The 18,725-nt window shown below is 49.0% G+C and overlaps 1 protein-coding gene across 1 annotated transcript in view; it reads right to left on the reverse strand.

Annotated features, from left to right (window-relative positions):
* The window catches only part of NGEF (neuronal guanine nucleotide exchange factor), an 83,250-nt gene that overhangs the window by 42,681 nt on the left and 21,844 nt on the right, over positions 1-18,725 (reverse strand). Inside the window, exons 2-3 of the mRNA XM_024564210.3 lie at positions 17,840-18,171; positions 14,024-14,138 (exon numbers count right to left, since the gene is read on the reverse strand). Of these exons, the coding sequence (XP_024419978.1) occupies positions 14,024-14,138; positions 17,840-18,101 (377 nt within the window). The 5' untranslated portion in view covers positions 18,102-18,171. The remainder of the gene's footprint in view (positions 1-14,023; positions 14,139-17,839; positions 18,172-18,725) is intronic.

Genomic DNA, 18,725 nt, shown 5'->3' on the forward strand with positions numbered 1-18,725 from the left:
TGCACAGTTATTACAATATTATTGACTCTATTTTCTAAGCTGTACTTTACATCCCTGTGACTATTCTGTAACGACCAATTAGTACTTCCTTAATCCCTTCACCTTGGCCATCTTTCCCCCCAGCCCTCCTCCCCTCTGGCAAACGTCAAAATGTTCTCTGTATCTATGAGTTGGTTTCTGTTTTGCTGTTTTTGTTTATTTGGTTTTTTTAGATTGCACATATAAATGAAATTTGTCTTTATCTGTCTGGCTTTTTCACCTAGCACAATAGGTCAGGCCGTGTTGTTGCGGGCGGCAAGATTTTATTCTGTTTTATGGCTGAGTCATATCCCACTGTATACACGTGCCACGTCTTCTTTATCCACTCATCTGCTGCTGGACACGTGGGCTGCTTCCCTGCCTTGGCGGCTGCAAACAGCGCTGCAATGAACACAGGGGTGTGTATGTCTTTTTGATTTAATGTTTTGGGTTTCTTTGGATAAAGACCCCAGAGTGGAGTTGCTGGGTCCTTCTTTGTCTCCCGTTACAGCCTTTACTTTAGAGCCTGTTTCGTCTGGTATAAGTATTGCTACTTAGATACTTGTTTCATCGTGTTTCCATTTTTTATGAAATACTTTTCCCATCCCTTTACGTTCAGTCTGAGTGCGTCTTGTCACCTGGTGAGGCTCTTCCAGACGGCACATGTAAGGGTCTTGTTTTGTTAGTCATTCAGTCATCTTACGTCTTTTCATTGAACATTTAATCCACTTGCATTTAGAGTAATTGTTGATACGTATGTATTTATCACCATTTATTATTCATATTTTTATCCTTTTTATTTCTTCTTCTTAAAGAAGACCTTTTTACGTTTCTTGTAGTACTGGTTTGGCGGTGATAAACTCTTTTAGCTTTTTCTTGCCTGAGAAGCTCTTCATCTCTTCTGTGACTCTAAATGATAGCCTTGCTGGGTAGAGCAATCTTGGCTGTAGGCCCTTGCTTTTCATCACTGAATATTTCGTGCAAATGCCCTCTGGCCTGCAAAGTTTCTTTTGAGAAATCAGCTGACAGTCTCACGGAAGCTCCATTGCTCCATTATAAGTAACTAACTGCTTTTCTCTTGCTGCTTTTAAGAGTCTCTCTGTTACTAACTTTTGGCATTTTAATTATGATGTGCCTCGGAGTGGGCCTCTTTGGGTTCATCTTACTTGGAACTCTCTGTGCTTCCTGGAGTTCTGTGTCCATTCCCTTCACCAGGTTACAGGGAAGTTTTCTGTCATTAGTTTCTCAAATGTGGTTTCAATTCCTTGTTCTCTCTCTCTTGTCTTTCTGGGCTCCCTGTGATGCAAATGTTAGTACGCCTGAAGTTGTCCCAGAGGCTCCTTACGCTATCCTCATTTCTTTGGATTCTTGTTTCTTTTTGCTGTTCGAATGGGGTATTTTTTGCTTCCTTATCCTCCAAATCACTGATTTGGTCCTCTGCTTCATCTACTGTACTGTTGATTCCCTGTAAATTATTCTTTATTTCAGTCAGTGTGTCCTTCACTTTGGACTGGTTCTTTTCTATGGATTCCACGTCCTTTTTCATGCTGTTGAAGTTCTAAGTTCAGCTGCTCCCCCCCCCACCCACCGACTTCACTGAACATCCTTGTAACCAGTGTTTTCACCTGTGTATCTGGCAGTTTTCTTGACTCCATTTCATTTAGTTCTTTTTCTGGAGACTTCTCCTGTTCTTTCATCTGGACCATGTTTCTTTGTCTCCTCATGTTGGCAGCCTCCCTGTGTGTGTCTCTATGGATCAGGTGGAGCTGCTATGTCTCAGTCTTGGCAGAGTGGCTGCATGTAGTAGGTGTCCTTTAGGGTCCAGTGCTGCAGACTTCCCCATCACCCAAGACGGATCCTCCAGGCGGGCCCCCCATGGGGGCTGTGCACACTCTCCCCTTGCAGCTGAGCCTTGGTTGCTGTTGGCACATAAGTGGGTGGGACTGACCCTCAGACTGATCGGCCGTGAGCACTGGCTGTGACCACAGCAGAGGAGCTGCTGGGCAGGAGCCCACCCCTCGGAGCAGGACTCACTTCAGCGGGGCTTTGGTGCTCTCTGAGTCTGCCCCTTGAGTGTGTTGCTCATGGAGAGGTTGAGTTGTGATCTGGTGTGGTCTGAAGCTGTTCACCAGATGTGCTGGCTCTGGCAGGTTCAGGCCAAGGTCAGCTACTGCCTGTGCCCTGCCTGGGGCCACCTAGCATGAGCTGCACAGCGATCTGCAGATGGCTTCTACTTGTGTTGGGCTTGGAGCTGCCCAGGAGAGGCCACGCTGCAAACCAAGGCTGGCTGCCGCTAGTGCCGGGCCTGGGGCCACTTAGCGAGAGGTATGGGGTAGCAAAGGCCAGATGCTGCTTGTTTGAGAGACTTTAGAAAATCCGAAACATGAGCCAAGACAGGCCATTTGTAGGCAAAAGCCACTGGAGATGATTTGGGTGGGCCCACCAACTGGGTGGGGTGGGTTCTCAGGAAATCACCCAGGTGGGGCCAACAACTTAGCCAGGTTGGTGGAGACTCAGACATGGCTCCTGCCTGCCAGCTCTGAGGGGGATGGTTCAGCAAAAGGAACAATGGCCTCTGCCAGTACTTTGGTCTGGGAGAAACCTGCCTCTCCAGCCTGTGTCCTGAAGGCAGACAATTCATTTCCTCCCCATACGTCTCCAGTGCCCTTCAAGCTGCTGCCCAGCACTGAAGCTCAGGGGGAATGAATCTCAGTAAGTCTGTGTGCAGGCCCTTTAAGAGGCACTGCCTGGGATTCCAGCAGCCCTCTGTCTCACTCCACCACAGTCCCTGTGGTTTTTACAGCCAGAAGTTTCGGGCACTTCTCGTCCTGGCACTGGAGCCTTGGGCTGGGGGGTCTGGTGTGCAGCTGGGACACATTGCTCCTCAGGGGGCACCTTTGCAGTCCAGATATCCCTCCCAATTTTTATCCACCCCTGGTGGCTGTGAGACCAGCCCGTTCCGTGCCTCTGCCCCTCCTGCCCATCTTTATAGCTGCTTCTTTATATCCTCAGCTGTAGGACTCCGTTCAGCTAGATTTCAGGCGGTTCTGAATGGCAGTTGTTCTGTAGTTTAGTTGTAGTTTTATGTGGCTGTGGGAGGACATGAGCCGTATTCACTTCTGCTGCCATCTTGACCAAAGCCGAAGGTGTTTTAATAATCAACTGAATCGAGGTTCAGAGTATGTGGGTGCTCAATGTACTACTCTTTCCACTTTTCTGTATGTCTAAATTTTTTCTTTATAAAAAGTTGGTGGGAAGGGGAAATGGTATGTAGAGAAATACCTCATTTGGTTTGAAGAAATGTATTAACAACCCAGTGGAAAGGTAGGCAGACGTAAGGTATAGAATATTGAGTCTGGCCTGGTTTGCCCAGCACCTTGCCAAGCTTGGGGGCTCTGGGGGTCTCGGGAATGTGATCCCTGGGAAGGCAGAGCTTTGGTTCCCCTGCGTCTGCCGCTAAATCCCCCAGACCTGGTGCAAAGCCCGATCGTAGTCCGTATTCAGCAAGCACCCATCTGATGCAATGATGTGTAAATAGCTCAGTGATAACGCTCTTGCCTGATTTTTCAAATTATATTTTCAGTATAGACTCTTGGTCAGAGATTAAGAGCATTATTACTGCTTTTCACAAATGCTAAGAAGTTACACTGGTTTATACCCAACCAGCGTCTCTCTCGGAGCTCTTGCTGGTACTCAAGTTAGAACTGAAGCGATGTGCCCATTTAATACACAACAAATATCCTTCTCTATTTTGCATTTCTTTACTAGTGACATTGTCATCATTTATGACTGCTGTCACAGTCTTATTTATGACAGTTTTGTGTTCCTCTCCTGTGAATAATCTTTCCATGCCTCTTGCTTGTTTTAATTTTAGAGTGTGTATGTTTTTTGAACTGATTTGTAAATACAGTGTGTGGTGTTGTTTGTAGGAGTATTTTATTTTAGAACATGGCTCACTTCGAAGGTTTTCCTTTGAAAATAGGAGCCCTAAAATCAGTTATTTTAGCTTGTGCCTGAAGGATGTGTGACTCACAGTATCGGGGAGCCCTGCCAGGTGCTCAGTGACAGGCGGTGGGGTCGCTTTACAGCCACTCTCCCCCGGTGCCCCGGAGTCCTGGGGCCAGCTGCCCACTGGAGAGTGGGCAGGGGGCTGGGCTGGGAGATCAGGGTCTGGGGGTCGGAGAGGGGCCTCTCAGGGCCTTTTGGTCCAGCTCCTGCTTGCAGGCAGGCAAGACAGTTGTACTACAGTTTTACAGAAGGGACAAGCAAGGGGCAAGACCTCTCTCCTCGGACTCACCCCGTGCCAGGTCCTTGCGGGCAGGACAGGAGTTGGGGGCAGCTCTTCAGTCCCGACAGTGACAGTGACCCCAGGTCCCTTTCAGGTGTTTCCTGTGTGTATACGTTTCTAGAATGTTCCCAATGTTTTAGTCATCTACTGCTGTGCAACCAATGACCCCAAGACTTTGCAGCTCACAGCCACACGTAGTCTCCCACGTGGCTTCCGCAGGCCACGAAGCCTGTCTGGCTCAGGGTCTCCCATGAGGCTTCAGTCCAGCTCACTCGTGTGGCTGTTGGCAGGAACCTTCAGCTGCTCACCATGCAGAGGTTTCCTTAGGCTGCCTGCCACGTGTCCTCGCGAATGGAAGGTGGCTCCCGGAGCCGCGGGTGGGAGGGGCTGGTGCCCTCCACCTTCTATGACCGCGCCCCCAATGCGCTCACCGTAGATCCACTGTCAGTGAGAAGTGGTGGTAAAACCAGCTGCGCTCTGCAGGGCGGGGTGCGGAGAGGCGGCGGGGTCACCGGAGGCCGTCTTGGAGGTGGACCGCCACAGGCTCGTTCCGCTTCCTTGCTTGGAAATTTCTGAGGACAATCAGTGCTCTGTCCCAATGGGGGAGTTTGATACTCGCCAGAGCAAAGACTTCTACATGCGCAAAGATACTGGACCCTGTAGGGATCCTTTTGCTGCCCCTTCGGCCCTCCTGGGGGGCACTGCACCAGCCCAGGCACTTCCGGTAGCCTCTTTAGCCACAGCAGACTCTTTCTGGAAAACGAGGCAGCTGTGATGGGATGTCCTGCCTGCACCCACTCCAGCTGTCCCATTTCTTCTGCGCAAACACAGGATCTTGGCTCTCTCTCCCCAGTCCAGGCATGGCAGCCTTCTCTTGGCACACATGTGACTTTGCAACCTGCGAAGCCCTGGCTCCGGGCACAGTAATTAAACTTGGCCAAAACAGAGCATGCTGTTACCCCCCGGGTCTGAATTCGGAGGTTTTTAGTGGCAGGACTGGCAGCGTCGGATCTGACAGCACCAATTACCCACGTCAGAGAGGAAAAAGGAATGGGGGAGGTCTGGTGCTCCTCTCAGGCTGCTGTGCGCTGGCTGCTTTGCTGTGCCTCCGCAGTGCTGGGACCACTTCGCCCCCTTTTCCATCTCTGTAGCCTGAAACTCGTGACAGGGAGGCAGAGGGAGAGCACGACATGGTAAGGTCCAAACACTGAGGGGGACAGGCTGGGGCAGACTGGAGGTGAAACCCCAGACCACAAGGATGGATGGCCCTCAAAGCCTTTAGCTGAGCTGCAGAGGGCTCTGCCAGGGACAGGAGGGCCTGAGCCTCAGGCAAGGACCTGGCATGCGCCTGCTCCCCGCGGGATGCAGGCGGGTCTTTAGGAATAAGGCCAGAGCACTGCTGATGGGACTGAATACGCATACAAGCTCTCAGCACAATACATCAGAGTCATGCCATAAGGCACTGCCGGGAAACTCAAGCTATTCAGACTCCAACAGACACACCATGTGAAATGTTTCCTGCACATGGTTTCCTAAACTCTGCCCAAGTCTGTGGAGCAGCAGCATCATACACATTTCAGGAACTTCTTTGCTCCTTGGCAATCACCTGATTCTCTCCAACGCTGCTTTCTTACAGCGCAGACAAAAAAGGCGTTCTTAAATTCCCGAAGGGGCAGGTCCCGGGAGTCGTCACGCCCCAGGTCTGTAGCCCCCAGGAAAAGGGTTATCTTTGCCCTGGGTAAGCACTGGGGATGTTTCTGTGCATCTAGGTTAACACACCTTTCCAGGAACCACCCTCGAGTGAGAACATAATCTTGTTAATAACCCTGGTTTGCTCTCTCCCACCGCCAACCTCCTCTTCCTTAGGTGGCCCCATAATTGCAAATGCTTAAAGGAGACTGCACAATTGTGGTCATAATTATAAAGGTAAAACAAAAAAGAGAAGCATTTAAAATGTGATTAAAATAGAGGGAAAATAAGAAGAAAGGGAGAAAGGCAAAGTGGGGAAGCTCAAACATTAAAGGAATGATTGGTCAACTAAACTAGCATAACGAAAATAAGGCAGAATAAGCCTAAAGGGACAATTTACCAGCTGCGAAGGCGTCAGCAGGGCAAGATGCCACAGATGTGATTACGAGTAGGTAAGATCCGTGTGTGAAGCTCAGCCCAGTGCCCGATACTATTACTGTTATTGTTATTAGTGTTTCGGGTGTGAGAGTGAGCAGGTCTCTGCTTTGACCCCTTAAGATCTGGGTTGCTTGCAACTTCCTGAGCTCTGTCTAGTCACCTCTGGGGCAGTGGTGGGGGTGGGGTGGGGGTGGGGGGCAGCTCGCCCATCTCAAGGCCAGGCCCACAGCCCATATCAACAGGGACTTATGGTGGGGGGTGGGGGGGTGAAGACACCCCTTCAACTTTCCAAACAGGGAAAAGTTTAGAACTGCTGAAAATCAGATATGTTCCGGACAAGAGAATATGTCATTAGTGGCATCAACTGTAAAACATAAGTCACGGTTGTATTTGTCCGGAGACAGTGTAAGAACAGAAACAATGTTACAGATGGAAAATCCAGACCTCTCCAGTCACCGTGTCCAAGTGGCCCAGGGTCCTTTGAGTGCTCTGGTGTCCTTTGCTCATGGTCCTCGGGCCGGACGGGCCTTGCCAGGTGGAAGGACCCAGAGAGGAAACTGATTAACACTGCCATGTGCGTTTTTATTGCCGAGGGCGTGGGTCTCCCATCTTTCTGGGGGAGGTGGGGAAGTGAGTCATCTCCAAAAGGCAGCTGGGCCGGCTAGTCCCTCCCAGTCAGAGACGCCTTGTTCCTGCCAGGGCTGCAGAGACTCGCCTGCACCCTGACCTGGCTTTGCTGGAGCCTTGTTCTGCACAGTCCCGGGCCAGTATTGGACCAGTCCGCACACGGGGGCCTTCAAGAGGTTTTCAAGTTCCCAGGTTGCAACCTCTGCCCAGGGACTCTGTATCTGTTTGTCCGTCCGTCCATCTGTCTGTCCGTCCACCCGCCCATCCATTCATCAATCATTCATCTATCATTTGCAAATATGAGTGCTTCCAGGGTGTCGGCCATGTGCTAAGTGCTCAGGGGAGGACAAGCTGTGGCATGGGCCTGCCTGCAAAGAGCCCATGGTGATGCCCCTGCGGCCACCCGGGTGGGAACGGATGATTCTGCCCAACCTCCTGGAAAAGGAAACACGGGCAGGGGGGTGTGGAGTGAGGGGGTGGGGGGGCGGAGGGTCTCTCTGCTTTAGCCCCTGCCTTTTCATCTTTTAAAATAATGCCTTTGAAAAAACATAAAAATTAAGGTTTTATTATGGAAAATTTCAAACATATTCTACAGTAGACAGAAAAGTATCATGAAGTCCCCAGAGACTTTTCCCCAGTGACAGCAGTTAAAGACTGCTGCTGGCTTGTCCCCTTTCATCTCTGTCCCCAGCCTCCGTCCCGGGCCGGGGTGGTTTTGAAGTAGATCCCAGACATCATCCCATTTGATCCAAAATATTTCAGAATGTGTCTCTCAAAGATGTGGACTTAAAAAATAACCATATGATTAATACATCTAAAAAGTAATAATTTTTAACATCATCAAATATCTGATCTGTGTTCAAATTCCCCTGAGGGTCTCCTCAACGTTCTCTGCCGGAGGGGAGATTTAAGTAAGGTCTCCATGGCGGGGAGTGGGGGGCACGTGGTTGGTATTGCTTTGAACCACCCCCTCCCATTCTTGCACTTGGATGAGAAACCGGGCCACCCGTCCTGTCTGGATTGTGCTGATGGCATCTGCGTGGTGTGGTTGTACCTGTTCCTCCCTCTCCGGGGGTTTCTTGCATATCGGAGGGTTTAGAGGCTGGCTGGAGCGCAGTTGCCTTCGCTCCGTTCCCACAGTGCCCTCAGTGACCGAGCGAGGGCAGGACCGGAGATAGAGCAGCTTCCTTGCGTGCAGAGGCAGCCCCCAACCCACAGTGAAGCTCCTTGCGGTTCCAGATTGTGAAGCCTGTGAGACTCCTCTGGTAACAACTCACTTCAGCATTTACAAGCTGCCCCCAAGGTTACGGTACATGGAACGGGTCTATCCCCATGGAAACGTACAGTTCCTCACATCGAAACTGGTTCTTGCCCTGAATCAGTCGTCAAAGACACGGTGCATGCGTGAGTCTTCGGGGGCTGTGAGGGATTCCACGGCCATGGCCCTTTTGGAGATGGATCCCGGGACAATGGGTGCAATGGTTAATGGCCAGGAAGGTCTGGCTGGACCAGCAGGAGCAGAGCTGGTCACACTTAGTGAAGCTGTCTGCCTCTGGCTGCCCCGCTGAGCACCAGCCCTGGGCCGACTCTCCCATCTAAAGCAGGCCGCCCACCCTCGGAACAGCGAGGAGTTCCTGCAGCTCCTTCAGGGCATGGCCAGGAGAAGACAAAGGCATTTGCAGTCAGAACGTCCATGGGAAAATAGTCTAGGAAGTGTCAGCCTGCTCGATTTATGCAGAAAAATTGCCCCTACCTTCACCACACAGATGAAATTTTATAATGTAGTTTAATTTTATATAGAAATGTCCATTTATAGAAGCACATATTTGAGTTCTGTTCTTTTTTATGAATATCTACATGGTACTTTTGTGATAGGAAATGATTTCTGGGATTAGAACCCTGGTTTGAGACATCGCATCTGTTGTAGAGACCCAACTTAGAAGGCTTGACTTGAGAGAACCCTTAAGGGAGTGATACGGCAATGGACTAGGGGCGGGCCCCCTGTGCCCCTGGGCTGTGCCCGCTGTGAGCAGGTTAACAGGAGCACCCCCCTCTCACAGCCAACTGCACCCCAGCAGTGTCTCCACCTGGGCTGCCTGGGGAGTGGGAGGTCACGAGGTGAGGAGTCGAAGCCTCGGGGTTCACAGTCTGCAGTCTCACTTGCTGTGCAACCTCAGACTACTGTATTTTGCCGTCTATAATGCGCACCCACATTTTTGACCCAAAATTTCAGGAAAAAAATTTCATTTTAATTTTTTAATTCATTTTTTATTTATTCGTATTTAGAAACCAAACTGATTTTTGTATTCCAGGGTATTATTTTGCACACAGATATGGTTATTGATTTCTAGAGTTTCACTTGTAACACATAAGCATAAATAAAAGAATTAAAAACATTTCTATAGATACAGAATTAGTACTACCCATGCCTAAGGCACATCCTTATTTTTCCCTCCAAAATTTGGGCAAAATGGCACATTTTATATGGCAAAATACGGCAGTTCCTAACTTCTGTTGGGTCTCAGTTTTCTCATCTGTGAAACAGGCACAATGGAGAGAGAGTCTGAAGAGACAGTGCACATAAAGGCACCCCAGAAACGTTCCTTCCCTGTACCCCTCTGTGTGGCACACCTGTCTGTATTACTGTACTTCTCTCCCGCCACATGACACCCCTCCCCACCGGCGGCCGGCGTATGGGAGAGGACTGGCAGAACACCCTCGGGTGCGCGACAGGCAACTGTAGAACCTCTGGGGACAAGCGCTGACCACGAAGAACATCACATGCTCCATGTCAGCCCCACCCAAGCTTCCTGCGAAAGGAAGACTGGCTCCTGGGCCCATTGTGGGTCTGGGAAGACCTCACTCCTCCGACCTGCTGCCTCTGGCCTTGACTGCTCTTACCTCCGTGCTGCTGCGTCTCACCTCCCCGAGTCATCTTTGTCAGTCTCTCAATGGGAGACCCAGGCTCTGACTACAGGAGACATGTTTTGGGCACCTGGTTCTTCTTCACATACTTATCAAAGACTCCCCCAAACATAGCTCTCACTGAAGTGGGAATGGCCCCATTAATCCTGACTCCTGTTCTTTTAGCTGATTGGCCCAGAGATAAACCCCTGACCTGAGGATAGCCAACCAGATTCTTCTCCTTAGAATTTTTCTTTCTCCAAGAGGTACAGAAGGAAGCCCCCACTGGCTATGGTGAGCCGCGCTGAAAGGCCACTCTGGCTGTGGCTGCCATTCTGGGTCATGTGCAAGGGAACAAAGAGAAATGCTGGTCTGGGAGGGCACGGGAACAGAGCTGTCCGCAAAGAGCGCCCCACTGCCCTGAGAAAAGAACACAGTGGCTCTGGTCCTCATGGCCTTCCCACTCCTGTAGAGCGGGGTTTTGCCCCTTACACATGGGCTCTGTGGGACTCCAGCACCCTGACAGTGTCTCCCCTTCACTGGGTCAAATCTGAGTGGGTTTCTGGTCTTCGTGGTCAAAGCAACCGTGAGCAAGGAACGAGGCGAGGATTCTACTCTCATCACTTCTATTCAGCGTTGTGACAGACGCCTTCACCAGTGCAATCAGGTATGAAAAAATAAATAGAAGGAAAGGACTAGTACTGTCTTTATTCGCAGATGGCAGGATGCTGGGCATAGTGAGTCCGAAGGAATAAACAATTAGAACTAATGAGTGAACTCATCAAGGTCACGGGGTACGAGGTGACCGTGCAAAAATGAATTTTTTACAACATACTACTAACAAACAATTGAAAAATGAAATTAATAAACATTGGCTTTCAAAATGGAATCAGAAAGATTAAATACTTAGAAACAAATGTAATTGAAATGCGTATAAATCCTCTACACTGAAAACTATAAATAACTGCTTGATTAATTTAAGGAATATCCAAATAAATGGGAACTTAGGATGTGTTCATAGATTGAACATTTTAAGGTGCCAATATTCAGATGTCAACATCTCCAAATTTATCTGCGGTGACGATGCAATCTTAACCAAAACCCTAACAGACTTTTTTTGGAGTAGACATTGACAAATTGACTTTAAAATTTGTATGGAAATACAAGGACTTAAAATAGCCAAGGCCATCTTAAAAGAGAACCAACTAAGGCTTACACTAGCAGATTGTACGACTTAGCACAAAGCTACAGTTATTTAAGACAGTGTGATTAGACATAAGGGAAGACAGTTAGATCAAGGAAACAATAAAAGTCTGGAAAACACCCACAGGTTTGCAGTCAGTGGGTTAAAAAAAAAACAAAAACCACCAGTGCCATTTACTGGGGAAACAGGAGTTCTTTTTCCTGACATTAGAGCAACTCCTATGCACGTGGACCACAGACTTAATTAGGAAAGGCAAAGTACAAAACTTCTACAAGAAAATCACAGGAGAATATCTCTATATCCTTGAAGTAATCATATATCTCTTAGATAGGATGATAAAGGACAAACAATCAAGGAAAAACATTGATAAACTAGCCTTCATCAAAATAAAAACTTTCTGCTCATTAAAAGACAAAAAAAAAAAAAACCTTAAGAGATAATCCACAGACTGGTAGGAGGCATTTGAGATATATGTATCTGGCCAAGAACTTGTATTCAAGGTATATGAGAAACCCTGCAAATTAAAATAAATAAATAACAGGCAAAAGACTTAACCGGGAACTTCACAGAAGACGACGAATGGCCCATGAACACGCGAAACGGCGCTCAGCATCATTAGTCATTAGCGAAACGCAAATTAAAACCACTGTGAGAAACCACAGTGCCCTCGAATGGAGAGAGCGACAAAGGCTGACAGCTCCAAGCACCGGCCAGGCAGGCGTGTGAGACCGTACAGCCGTATTGAGAAGTTATTTGGCCGCCTCTAGTAACATTCAATATGCACCTGGCCTGAGACTGGGAGCTTCCACTCCTGTGTGCACGCCCCAGAGGAACGGGGGCAAACACCCACAAAAAGACTTGTTCTAGGTACGTTCATAGCGACCATTTGTAATAGCCGAAAACGGAAGACAGCCCAAATATTCATCAACAGAAGGCTGGGTAAGCAAATTGTAGCAATACTTCCTCAGCAATGAAGAGAATAATCTGATATACAGAAATGAATGAATCATGAAAGCCTTGTGTTGAGCAAAATAAGTCAGATACCATACAGTTCACGCTGTGTGGTCCCATTGATATGAAGCTCAAGAACCAGCAAAACTAATCTAATGGTGGTAAAAATCAGAAGAAGGTGACATGTGAGAGGGTTAGATATTGACAGAAGAAATGGGCCTTAGGGAGCCTCTTGGCACATGGAAATGTTCTGTATCTTGGTCTGGCTGATGGTCAGGTGGGTGTACACAAGTATGGCTGTAAAAATTCATTGCCGGGGACTGACTTGTGACCCCCCTCTCAAATTCATACGTTGAAGCCCCAACCCTCAATGTCAAGGTCTCACATTTAGATACGAGACCTTTGGAAGATAGGAGGTTTGATGAGGTCGTGAGGGTGGGACCTGGATAAAGAGGAAAAGACCAGAGCTGCTTTCCTTCTGTCTGCCCCATGAAGGCACAGCAAAAGGGCAACTGTCTGCAGGCCGACAAGAGAGCCCTTCCAGAACACTCCCACACTGGCACCCTGCCTTCGGTGTGTCACTCTCCGGGACTGTGAGAAAACAAGTGTCTGGTATTTCAGCCCCAGTCTGTGGTGTTCTGTTATGGAAGCTCAAGAGGACTAATACATTCCTCCAGCTGCGCACCCACGATCTGTATAAAGAAGCAAAAGGGTGTCTTTCCACCTGGTTCTGGGGCAGGATGCCCGGTCTGCACTTCCCCACGCAGATATGAGAACGCTATTTCCCCGTAGCTATCCAGGGATTTGTAGAGAGTGTAAAGTTTGTAGGAATTTAGCTTAAGGAAATAATGAGGGATGGGCAACAGGATTTTGCCACAACAATGTTTATCATGGTGTAGCTTACAAAATAGCAAAGAATTTGAAACTGCCACAGATCAGAGATTGCTGTCACCTCTCCTGCGTTCTTTCTCCTTTCTTCCTTACTATGTAACCAATTTACTGGGGGGAGGGGTGGACACAGACCCAGTTTAAAGAAGACATTCATTGTCCAGCTTCCCTTGCTGGTGGAGGTGGCCGTGTGACCCAGTTTTGGCCAATGAGATATAAGCACTAATTGTTGGGTGGGCTTCAGGGAAGCTCCTTAAAGGGTCAGACTAGGCTGGCATGTGCCCTCCCTCCTTCTCCCCCACCCCACCATGGCCACCGCCCTGGCTTTCTGTTTTCCCTCCACCTGAACGTGGCTGTGATGTCTGGGACTTTGGCCGTCACCTTGGCAGATGTCAGAGTAGAAGGTAGAAGGCGCCTGAAGGCGGGAAGGAGCTGCCGTCACCCCAGCTCTCCAGCTGTCTTTCACTCGAGCTGTGTTATTTGGGGGTTTCGCTGGTTGGTTTGTTTTTGGTTACAAGCAGCTCGATTCAACCCTGACTGATAAAATACCCAAACACCCACCACAGGAGCACAACTAGTAACCCCCAATCCAATGACGCTGTAGATTGTTTTATAAAGTATTTAGAAACATGGAGAAGGGTTTGTGACAGAATGTTAAGCAGGTTACAAGACCGAACGTAGAGTAAGATCCTGTGTTAGGAAGAGAAAATACGCATAAGGAATACAGGAAAAAGACTCGAAACAGGTACAGCGTAGCCAAACCTTTCTGGGTGGCGGCAATGCAGTGTTTTTCTTTTTTTTCTACTTCTCAGTGTACGCAACCCCTACAATTTCCTAGTTTTGTGACGGAGGAGTAACAATGGGGTTATACTTTTTAAAGGAAATTGTGGCAATGTTAAAAACACAAGCAACTGAAAGTTACCCCCCTTTTTATTTTAACACAAGACACCCCTGACTCCCATCAAGACTCTGCGCAAAGGCTCCTGCTGCGCCCCCCACGACTCGCTGTCTCTTACCTTGTTCTCTTGGCTCCAGGGTCTGTCTGGGTCCGTCTTCCCCAAAGAGGCCTTCCGTTCTGGGAGACACTCAAGGTCAGGGGCTCTTTTACAGGTTTTCCATTTTCCAGTGGGTCTGTAACATTAAAAAAATGTAGCAAGTTAGAAAATGTGTCCCCTTTTCAGGCAAGGAGCGACTGTCCCCTGGGGTGGGGGGAAGAAGGGGAAGGAAGAAGGGAGTTCTTCCTCTCGTTCCCCCGGGGGAATGTGGCACACCTGGCACTGTATTGGGGGACCTTCGACGCCGTCTCTGTGAAAATTAGAATCATGATACGAGAGTTCACACACAGGCACGCACATGCACACACACACATGCCTACATACAAGTGCACACACAGAGAAGAAGGAACACCGGAAACAGCCGTCGGTGTCATTGTCTCTAAGGGACAAAAATCATTTGCAACACACTGACCTTTAAACATCGAACTTGACAACGTCCAGGTCCAAATCGACATGAAAAAAGTCACCTCCCACAGAGGGCCAGATCACCCCTGTGTGTGCGGGGGGGCGGGGGGGCCCTCAAACCGCCAGTGTGACTTTGAAAGGGCGCCCGTTTAGCAGGCAACACAGGAAATGTCTTCACCTCTCTGCCCAGAGCACAGGCCTGCTTTTATTGTTAGGGAATTGGGGAGTGAATTTTTTTTTCTTTTTTTTTTTTGGTAAATAGGAATCAAAACTGCTTCATGTGTTTTCTCTCCTCATGTGTTCTTTTGGAGCTGGGTGCGTTTTTCCCGTTTTGTGGAAAGTAGATGTTCCGGCCACCTTTTACTGTGCCCCAGTGTCACATCCTTACAGCCCATCCAGATGGCCCCCGGAAGATGAGTAAGTCTCATGACTAACTCATATTCCTAAAATTACTTAAGACAGAGACTTCACTATTTTTTTTTAGTCCCAGAGCCCAGGATTTCAGCAGCAGGCTGATGCCAGACAGCCTGTCTGCCTGCTCCTCGTGGCCGGGCCAAGCGAAGGACCCTGGGTCAGGAAACACAGGGCTGGCTTGGGGAGTTAACTCCCCGGGGAGAGGGGTGAAGTGGGGGTGTCACTTTAAAAATAAAACTGTGAGTCTGGTGAAAACACTCCTGGTCTGGACACAAACGGCACCTTTGGGGTAGACAGCATCTTTGCCCCAGAGGCCAGGGGCTGGAGCCCCCTCCCGGGCGACCCCGTGCCCTCTGCAGCCTCATCTCATGCACAGCCCCCACCCCCTTTCCTCCTCTCAGGAAGACCCCCACCCCTGGCCCTGCGTCACTCTTCTCTCCATTTCAGCTCTCTAGCCCCGCCTCCCTGTGCTGTCCAGTGGGGCGGCCGCTAGCCACGTGTGGCTACAACACACCTGAAATGTGGCCAGTGTGACTGGGAGATAAAGGCTTGTTTATTTTTTTTAACTTAAATTAGTTTAAATTTAAATATAAAAACTTGTATTCGAGTCAGTTATTGGAAACCTTTTGAGGATATTTGGAACATCTGAGTATGTAAATCTACCTTTCTGACTGTACATTTTAAGACATCTAAACCCAGTCTGAGCCTTTCCAGTGGAAATGCAGCATGTAAATTGAAGTGCCGCAGGTATAAACGATTGCATAGACTTCAAAAGCTTAGTGCAAAAAAATTGCAAAATATCTCATTAGTGATTTCTATTTTACTTTTTATTGATTGATTTCAGAGAGAGAGGGAGGGAGGGAGAGAGAGGCATCAATTTGTTGTTTCGCTTATTTGTGCATTTATTGGTTGATTCTTGTATGTGCCCTGACCAGGGTTCGAACTCACAACCTCAGAGCATCAGGACAACGTTCTAACCAACTGAGCTACCCAGCCAGGGCTCGTTACTAATTTTTATATTGATTGTTGACTACATGATGAAATGATAATATTTTGGATGTATTGCATTAAGTAAAATGCCTCGTTAAAGTGAATTTTACCCATTTCTTTTTACTTTGGTAACGTGGTCAGGTCTAAAAGGACATGTGGCCCGCGGTATATTTCTGTTGGCCAGAGCTGCCCTAACCGTCTTCCCCAGCTGCACAGGCTCTGGGACCAGCGGGGTCTGAACCCCAGTTGAAGCTGCACCACTCACTAGCTGCGCGCTTTGGGGTGGGCGACTCAATCTCTCTGGGCCTCAGTTCTTTTTTTTTTTTTAACTGTAAAATGGGTATGGCAAGGTCACCGTGGAAATGCCCGCCTGACACGGTCGCTGTACCTGTAAGTGCTCAGCCAAGTTGGTTCTCATGGTCCTTCTGACCCTGTCCCTTTGCAGCCCTCAAGACTCATCTAAAACTTCATCTTCTTTGGGGGATCTTTCCTAACTCCCCCAGAAGGGTCTAGGTCTTTGCCTTTACCTCTCATCAGCGTTGACACACTGCTTGCTATAAAATGACATCAGTACAATCTTGTGGGTTCCTCAGGGACAGATCCTGCATCTTTGTGTGTGCAGTTTTAATGTGTGGAAAATTTCAAACACACACAAAAGTTGGGAGAGTAACACAGTGTACCGACCCCCAGCTTCCATTACTGCCGCATTTCAGTCGCTGTATCTCTCTTGCTGGCCGGTACTCCACACGTGATTTTGTTAGTGTTTGGGGCAGATGGCAGGTGACCACACATTCTGTGCCGCTTCTCCCATCTGCTTTGATCTAGGCTGGCCCTGTGGGCTGCTAGAACCCATAGAATGTGGTAGAAGTGACCGTGCAGGACCTTTGTCCAGGCCTCAAGGCCTGGTGGCTGCTGCTCTTGCTCTCTGGGAAGCCTGCTGCTGTGTAAACAAGCTCAAGCCAGCCTGGTAGAGGAGGAGAGACCACAGGGAGCAGAGACAGCGGTCCCAGCTGAGTTCCCCCTGGACCAACCAGCTCACTAGTCACCAGAGATGCCAGCGAGGCTTTCCTTGACCTTCCAACACCAGAGAAGCCAAAGCCACTAGCTGACTGCAGAGGTTGAAGTGGCCCAGGCAGGAGCCACCCAATCCACCCCCAGGATCACAAGAAATAATAAACATTGTTTTGTCTCTGTGATTTGAGAGTGGTTTAACGTATGGCAAGAGGCTTCCTCGTAGAGTTTACGTCACGAGTTATTGCCAGAGTATATGGAGCCCCCGAGTTAAAGCAGGGCTTGCCACCTGCAGCACACTCAGGGTGGCGCACTGTCCAGCCAGTGGCAGCCGCTGTCCCCCAGGGACAGGGAAACTGTCACACCCTCCACACCCCCAGTGTGCTGCCCGCTCAGCCACATGACAGGACAAGGACAGGGGTCCCTAGTGCTGACACCCCCGTCTGTAAATGTTTCTGAACTGTATTCTGCTCAACAAACAGACTTGGAGTGGAAAACATGTGCTAGGAATGGGATTTAAAGACTAAGGGTTCCGGGGCAGGCTCCTCCCAGGGTACCGATCTCGTGCATCTTTAGAGCGGCAGAACCCCCGGTTGTCATGGTAACGGTGAGAGGACAAGTAGAGCCTCATGTTCCCAGATGTCCCCAAACGTGGACGGCTCCAAGCCTCCCTCCTAGGATGCAAGTATGCCTGGGGATGTTTGGTTGAATTCTAAAACCAAACATCTTTTACAAATAAAAGCCAGTTTTACTGTGTAATTTGGGTCAACGCTTTCTCCTGGAGTATCTGCATCATCGTATTGGGAGATACAACCTCAGAATGTCCCACAGTGTGGGGCCTGTCCCTGATCGTTTTCACGGCCTCGTGTGCTCCTTTCATTTAATGAGGGCCTTTCCGCCCTGATGATTCTGGGTGCACGTAAAGGAACAACCGGGACAGCTATCCCTGGTACTGACCTGCCAGATGCCCAGTGCCCAGCTCAGAAGTGTCGCCGGCTTTGCCTTTGCTTCTGCGTTTCACGGTGCGGTTGAAGGCAGACTTTCTGTGAATTGGGTTGGAGTAATGGGGTTCTTTGTCTTGGATCTCATCAGTGAGGGGCGTCTTCTCTTCTGAGAGTAGCTCAGGTCTCGCCTTGGCCGGTTCATCAGCAATTTCCCGTGAACCCCCTGCGGATTCCTTCCGGGGCTTTTGCAAATGGTCACCATCCCTGGTCTCCATGCAAACGGGGCTGATTTTTTCTCAACAGAATGACTGGAGATCAAATTTCACCAGCTTTGAGTGCTTTAGACTAGAAAAGAGAACAATTTTCCATTAGGATCGTCGGGCTAAATGCTCCATTCAGAGTGTGTTTTCTACTCTCATTCAGATTTGATGAAATTTGAGATAATTTGCACATCCCGGTGACCACATCTTTATCAACGAAAATTACAGTTTAACCACTGCAATTTGGATGCATTCATGAACATTTTGTAATTGAGGTTTTTTATTCTATTCATGGGATGCACTTTTGGGGAAAAGGCTCAGAGTGGCTTGTATAACTTTCAAGCAAACGCTTTCTGAATAATTCAAGAGAAAAGGAGCGGACTGCGGGAGAGGGAGGGCTTCAGCTTCGACTTCAGAGCTGTCTGCAGGCGGAGCGGCTGCTCTGGGGGCAATAAGCTTCCTGTCTGGAGGTGTCCAGGCAGGGGCTGTGGGGAGTTTAGGGTTCAGTACTTCCAACATCTCCTTCTCTCTCCTTTCCTCGCGCCCTATGCCTCCCGTCTGGGGTGACTCTGATGCGCGGACTGAGGCTGTACTCAGCGGAGAGTTGATCTGGGGGCAGCAAGTGTGCAGGGGCCCCAT

This window comes from Desmodus rotundus, chromosome 2, assembly GCF_022682495.2.
Source record: "Desmodus rotundus isolate HL8 chromosome 2, HLdesRot8A.1, whole genome shotgun sequence".
Classification (NCBI taxonomy): Eukaryota; Metazoa; Chordata; class Mammalia; order Chiroptera; family Phyllostomidae; genus Desmodus; species Desmodus rotundus.